Source organism: Mercurialis annua, linkage group LG7, assembly GCF_937616625.2.
Source record: "Mercurialis annua linkage group LG7, ddMerAnnu1.2, whole genome shotgun sequence".
Taxonomy (NCBI): Eukaryota; Viridiplantae; Streptophyta; class Magnoliopsida; order Malpighiales; family Euphorbiaceae; genus Mercurialis; species Mercurialis annua.
Window position 1 is genome coordinate 38,978,282 of NC_065576.1, and position 7,912 is coordinate 38,986,193.

Consider the following 7,912-nt stretch of genomic DNA (forward strand, 5'->3'; position numbering starts at 1 on the left):
TTTGGTTTTTAGTTAATTTTATTTGGTTATGATTAAAACATATAAAAAATTTGTTTAACTACATTTGTTTAATCTTTGGCATGAAAATTTTAAATTAGCCAATCCGATCGAATTTTATATATAACGTCACTTCTATAATTTTTAAAATTTTAAGAAATATTTCTTATTTTTTATAACTTAAATATCAATTTACACTTAAATTTAAATTTAATGATGACTTAACATCATTTTTAATATTTTCGGCTATTTTCAATAATAAATGTTAATAAAATTCAATTATTTAATAAATTGAACTAGACAAATCAAATAATTATTTTTGGAGAAAATAACAATTATATTAACTTCACGCTGTTTTTTTACTCAATTAGCCACTTCTCCAATTTATTACATTTGCTAACCAAATTTTCATTACTCTCGCTGACTCATTTTTTGTATTTATTACTTTTTCTAACCAAGGTTTATTACCGTACACGTGTACAGCTGGGTTTATTTTGTGCAGCTCCAAGATTGCATGTTAAACGGTAGTGTCCATTCCCCACTACTTCTCTTCTCCGTTTTTTAAGCCCTATTCTTCCGATTAATTTCAAATTTCTTCTTCATTACTCCCGATTTCTTCTCAAATCAATTGCACGACTGATCAGTTATTCCCATTTTCCTCAAATCTAGACGTTATCTTTGCTATCTGAAAACTGTATAAATAGTTGACAATGGCTATCACTCGGTCTAGTTCTGTCAATATTAATCAAGTTCCTGTAAAAAAAAACTCCAATGAAGAGGAAAATAGTGAAGAAGGCTAAGAAAGTTGAAGCTCAGGCTAGCGATGGTGTTGCTGTTGATGTTAAATTGAAAAGTAAGGTTGTTGATGGTGCTGCTTCTAAGAAAAGGCGCGTTGATTTGGAGGAACAAAAAAATGTCATTATTAGAGATCCTGCTGTGGTTGTTAAGGTAATTTCTGTTTATTTTGATTTTTTCTCTGTTTTTTAGGGTTGTAGGTTTTTTTTACCTTCTATGATGTTAATTATTGTGTTCTTTTCATGTATCGTTTTCTGAGTTTTCATTAATGTTTATGTTATCAGTTTTAGGGTTTAGGGTTTATGAATATGTATTTTGATTTTAGGTTTTAAGGTTATGTATAAATGATGTATGTGATTCTGTTTTTTAAATATTATAAATGTATCTCTTGTTTGATTTTTCTATGTTATGTCTATATGATGTATTCTGAGTTTTCATTAATGTTTATGTTATCAGTTTTATGTCTTAGGGTTTATGAATATGTATTTAGATTTTAAGGTTATGTATATATGATGTATGTGATTCTGTTTTTAAATATTATAAATGTATCACTTGTTTGATTTTTCTATGTTATGTCTATATGATGTATCTATTTTTGTTTTTAATATCATAAATGTACGTGTTGTGTTGATTTTTCTATGTTATGTATATATCATGTGTTTGTGTCTGTCTTTATTGACATTTTTGTTCTTTTTATATTTGTAGAACTGGACTATTTGTTACCTGATGAGGATCACTATAGTTGCAGAGTCACTGTTTATTTGACTCACCAAATTATTGACAATATTAAGAATACATTGTCTGATACACAGTTGAAGCTTTTTGGTGAGACATTTCTTGGCCAGTTTTTGAATTTGAAGCCTCTATGTAACCAGCCGCAGTTATTACATTCGCTATTATTGCGTGAGTTGAAGCATCCGAATGGCAGTGAATTATGGTTTAAGATTTCTGGTTATAGGTTGAGGTTTAGCATAGAAGAGTTTTCTCTAATTACGGGGCTGAACTGCCATGGCGATTGCAACATTTTGTATACTACACCTCAAAATACGTTGGTCGCAAGGTATTTTGCTAACTGCCCCGTGACGCGAGATGGTTTGGGACTTATTTTTTTGAATAAGGCCTTTAAGTCTGATGAGGATGCAGTAAAATTGGCAGTTATCTACATGTACGAGTGTTTTTTGTGTTCGAATGAGAGCAAGTATCAGAATGTGAGTAAGTTTTTGCTAGATATGGTTGATAGCGGGGATTATAATTCGTTCCCTTGGGGTACGCTGTTGTATCGCCACACGATTGCTGATATGAAGAATAGATTTGCGTCAAAAAAGCCCTTGCAGTTTTATCGACTTAATGGTTTTCCTCTTGCGCTTCAACTTTGGTTCTATGAAGTGTGTCCCGCTGCGACACACAAAATTTGTTGGATTGATGAAACTGCTCCTTCAGTACCTAGGATGTTAAAATGGAGTAATGACAAAATGAAAATTACTATCAAGTTTTTGAATGAGTCATTCTATCATCTTACGCGTGACCAGGTGCGTATTTTAATTCTTGTTTATATTTCCTATTTATCTTTAATGTATATTAAATGTATCTGTTATGTGTTTTTTGTCATTTGACATTGTATTTATTATTCAGTTTTTATATGTATATTTAGTGTATCTGCTATGCTTTTTTTCAGTTGAAGCTGAAGAATTTGATTCCATCTGCTGAAGAAAAGTCCAATCTGAATATTGGTGGATTTTTCCAAACTGGTAAGAAGAAGATCATTGAGGATATTGAAGATTCCAGTGATGAAGATCAGATTTTAGCTGGTTATGTGAAACTTAGAAGAGGGGAATCATCTAGGTATCGTAAGAACTTTTCTCTGTTGAAGAATCGTATAGATGTTCTCGAGGATAATACGAAAAAAGAGCTGGGGTCACTTTTTCATGCTCTTTATGTTATTGGGAAACATTTAGGAGTTGAAAAACAATTTAAGGTATGTGTTTTACTAGTTTATGTTAGTTGTATTTGTTTTATTTGTAGCATTTTTCTCACAATTGATTTTGTTTATTCATTCTGTAGTTTACATGCTCTGATAATGTCAACGAGGCTGATCATTTGAATAATGATGAAAATAATAAAGCTGTAAGTACTGTGTCCTTTATCATTGAATTGTATCATTTATGTATCATTTTGGTATCTACTACTGATTTGTTAGTTCATTGTTAATTTGAAGGATGGTAAGAAAAAAGTGGATGATGCGGTTGATGCGGATGATGTTGATGTGGATACTGTAGTTTTGGATAAGGATGTGGTGCAGCAAGAAGATTTTAAAGAATTTTTTGATGAGAAGAGTGGTGTAGAAAAGAAGGATTGCGAGAAGAAGAATAGTGAAGAAGCGGATGATGAAGATGCTGAAAAATCAGAGGATGAGGATGGTGATATGGGAGATGCTGAAGAATCTAATGATGAGGATGAGGATGACGACAATGGCGGGGAGGGGCAGGTTATTGAAAAACAAAGCGGTGCGAATGGTGGGAATGAGGAGGCTGGCGATAAACATGATGGTGATGTAGGTGCGGATAAAGCTCAGGTATTTTGTTTATAGTTTTTATTTGTCTATTTTTTAAAATAACAGATATGTATCATAACTGTATATATTTTCTGTAGGATGCTACCCCGTCTGCTTCAAATAGCTTGGTTAAGGCTAGCGATATACTTCAGTCTCCTCTATTAGCTGAATTTAGCTATGGGAATGCCGATGTTAGTGAAATTCCAGGCGATTATGTTGTGAGCAGGCTGTGTCCATTAGACAATGCAGTTGGTGAGATTCTGATGTGTCCAGAAATTTTGAAATATCAACAATGGATTAGTTCTGAAAAACTGAAAGTTTTGAGACCTAAAGAGTAAGTTTAATCTGAAGCATTTTTTATTAACTTTTTTGAAATTTTATTGATTTGTCGATTGATAATCTTATTGATTTGGTATAGTGGCAGATGTTTTAAGGAACCAGGTAACACAATTGATCCTCCATTTGATTTTGGAGTTGATAAAGTCTTCAAGAAAGACTTTTTTTACATTCTGGATTTTGGAGGGGCGTCCTTAAGTAATAAGGTATGTTGTTATATGATGCATATTTTATACGTAGTTTATACAGATTTTAATATTTAGTACATTGAGATATATATTATGTATTAGATGAATGCTTTATACATAATATATACATAATTTATACATTTGTGATATATATTTTTATATTTTTCTGACTTTGGTTGCTTTTTTCTTATTGAAGCATATGGCTATGCTTTTTTACTATTTGAGGAAAAAAGCAAAATACGATAACAGTGTGGCAATGAAGTTTACTTCAAGCGACAGCTTGTTCGATCAACGCCTTCAGTCCTTTGCCGAATTGTTTCAAGGAGCGAGTTTTGATCCAGATTTGATTTACAGCGATCATATTATCTCGCAGTATATTAAGGGTCGCCACATGCTTGCGAATACTGCTTGGAAAGACTGTGAGTATGTTTTTCTTCCTGCTCATGTGAAAGCCAACAATCATTGGGTACTTTTAGTGTTGAATTTTAAGCTTCGGACGTTGACAATGTATAATTCGTTACGGTCAATTTTGAGTGCCTCGTCTGCAAGAGTGATTGCGCATAACTATGCATTTGTTCTTCCATTGTTCCTTAACATGTTGGGAGTGTTCAAAGATAATTGTCATTGTGATTTGCATTCACCCTTCTACACAAGTCAAGGGATTGCAGATCCTTTTGAAGTGATTATTGAGGAAAATCTGCCAATGCAGAAGTTCAAGTATGTATCTCTCTTTTAACTTCATATTGTGTAATTCATATTCATTATAACTGACTGTGTTTCTTTTAATGTAGTGACTGTGGTATCTTCGTCTTCTCATTTGCTGAATATATCGCTCTTGGTAAAGAGGATGATCTTACAAAAGAATATGATATTGGAAGTCATCGAAAGCGTCTCTCCTTTTCATTTTACAAGTATGGAATGTGGAAGAATTCCCTCAATATTACAAGTGCTTCAGAGTCACCCCCAAGGATAGGAAAGGAGAAACATGTTTACAAAGGAAGGAACAAAGTTGCAAGAAAGCTGAATTAATGTTTTTACATGTTTAAATCAAACTTTTATACTTTGTTTTTAGGTTTATTATATGGGATTTCATTGTTATGAACTTTAATATGTAGGATTTTTATTGCTATGATGTAATGATACTTGGTATTATGTGAATGTTTACTTTTCAGAATCAGTGTTTATTTACTTGTCATTTTTAGATTTTATGTATCACAGATATATCTCAATTTTTATAATTTTTACATATATTGAAAATGTATTTTTTATGTATATCTTACATACATAAAAAGATAATAAGTACATATTACTTACATTACATAGTAAGCATATGTAATTATAAATTGAATATATTTGAAAATTTATCTTAAAAAAAAGAGAAAGACCTATTATATCAAACAGCTATAAGATATGTATTCAAAATATATCAAACAGGAAAAAAGCAATGTATCAAAAATATATCATAAATGTATCTGACACGTATCAAAAAGATATCACAAAATGTATCTGAAACGTATCAAACAGGCTTGGGCATGTTTTTGCATGTTTTCCGATTATGACCAGCCTTTCCACATTTGCCATATTTTCCAGGTTTTTCCCAGCTATGTTTGTATCTTTGCTTCTTGGGTCTTCCCGTTCTTGTTCTATGTTGTGGTGGTAGGACAATTACGTCTTTTACGCTTTGTGGTATAATTCATGCCTCATCTTTGTCTATTGGAAAAACAGTCTCATCGTATGTTGCTAACATGCTTTCTTTGGTGTAGTACTTTGAACAGTATTGATATGGATCCAAGTTCATTTCATTTAGTATTGCAAGAGCGTGTTGGCATGGTAGTTCATCAATCTCAAACTTTTTACAAGTGCATTTTCTTTCTTGCATTTTGACTGTATATTTTTCTCCATTGTCTATTACTGTGTAGATCTGATTTGTAGATGGCTTTACCTGAAAATATGCAGAAACATAGCAAATACATAAGAGATACAACTGTAATACAAACAATATACATGGCAGAGTCATCCAAGTTCAGTTCATTTCATTTAGAATTGAGTTAGATATTCATACCTGGATTTTGAGTGATTTGACATAATTATATGAAAGTATTTTTTCATAATATGATGTCAATATTGTGGTTGTATTGATGGCAATGTTCCTATGCGTATATGAGTATTCTTGTTGAAAGTCATGTAGGTGCATAAGAAGAGTTGTGATAGGGAGATCTCTTGCATGTAAGATTGCTGCATTTAATGACTCAGCTAGGTTGGATGTCATTGTTTTGTATCTGTTGGTGTAGGAGTGATACTTTGACCATCTTGCATAACCGAGACTTTCAAGATACGGCTTTATTCTTCCATCTAACTTGTCCAACTCTTTCATGTGATAATCAAATTCATTCTTTGTATATGCTTTTGCCGCTGCGAAGAAGGGTTCTTTGAGTTTCTTTGCATTTTTCTTGAAATGTGTCTTTAAGTTGCTAAGAAGGTGAAACATGCATAATTCGTGTGTAGCTTCGGGATAAACCTTCTGTACAGCTGATTTAATGCTCAGATGTCTATCTGATACAAAGCAGATACCTTCCCTTGTGCCAAATGTTGCTCTGATTTGAGTGATAAAATATTCCCATGATTCGTCATTTTCTGAATCTACAACAGAAAATGCAAGAGGAAATAGTTTTCCAGCTGCATCTTGGGCTGTTGCAACAAGAAGTATGCCGCCATATGCCGCTTTTAAAAATGTGCCATCCACAACAATTACCGGTTTACAATGTTGCCACCCTTTATTAGAAGCTTTTAACGCAATAAAAACATACAAAAAAGTTTGGTCTGATCTCACCTGCACACAGTTGATTTAAAAACATTTATAGAACATATTTTATTAAATATACATAAATGATACATAAAAGAATTAGAGAACAGATTTGATATGATATACATAAATGATACATAAAAGAGTTAGAGAACATATTTGTCGCACCTGAATGTCTATTGCAGATTGTGGATTTGTAGTCAAGAGTTTATACAAAAAAATGGGCATAAGTTTGTATGACTCAGAAGGGTTTCCTCTTATCATTTCGAGTGCCTTATCCTTTGACCTCCATGCCATCATATAGTTGACTTTGATTCCTCTTGAAATTTCCAAATCATTTTTTATGTCAACGGGAGTGTATTGTGATTTTACATTTAAATACCTCAATTTGATGGATTCTGCAATGTGTGATGATGTAGCTTGTCTCTGAATACTGAATCTTCTCTCTATTGGACATGTGTGCTTCATGTTGAGTTTTCTAACTATAAACTGATTTGTATTTCCATTACTTGATGCTTGCAGATACCAATCACATGTAACATTGATACATCTAACTAACATTCTTGTAGTAGATGATCTTATAACCTTCTGATGATAATGATGACTGAGTGAATGTACTTGCAAACATTTTTGAAGAACAGATTTATCTTTGAAGGATTGTCCAACTGTAAACTCAATATCTTCTACTGGTGCATATACTGTTTGCTGACTTGCCTCTTCTATTTCCTTTTCTTTTTCTTTCTGATTAATGTTTTCCATGGTGTCTTTTACCAAAATCTGACTGTACTGTCTTATTTCAGAAATTGTATCAACACTATCTGCATGATGTATCTTAGATGTATCCCAGTCCATTATATATTTTGGCAAATTGTTGTTGTAGCTGGAATATGATATACCAGTGGAAATACTTGTACTCTGCTTATGTAACTGAGTTGTATCACTGCTCACCATTATGCACAGAGGATACATGGTAAAATTCAATTCTTTTTTCTTGATCTCCAAGTAAAATTTGAAACTAGAATCATCTATGATTTTTAATGGTGGATACTGAATTTTGACTTGATACTTGACTTCAACCTTCTGTTTTTCTAAATCAAATTTCAGTTCTTCTGATATTACTTTCAGTAGATTTAAATATGTTGAATCTTGTGGTATCATGAGTCCAATAACTTCAAACTCATCATATCTATTTGTCTCTACCCATCTTCCACTATGTTGTACCATAACAAGCAGAGACTCCAT

At 32.4% G+C, this 7,912-nt stretch overlaps 1 protein-coding gene across 1 annotated transcript; it reads right to left on the reverse strand.

Annotated features, from left to right (window-relative positions):
- Positions 1-5,560: 5,560 nt before the first annotated feature.
- Positions 5,561-7,912, reverse strand: LOC126657158 (uncharacterized). The gene is made up of 3 exons (XM_050351801.1): positions 6,839-7,912; positions 5,930-6,697; positions 5,561-5,809 (listed from the first exon to the last, which is right to left on the reverse strand). The coding sequence occupies exons 1-3, from the start codon at positions 7,910-7,912 to the stop codon at positions 5,561-5,563; spliced, it is 2,091 nt and encodes a 696-aa protein (XP_050207758.1).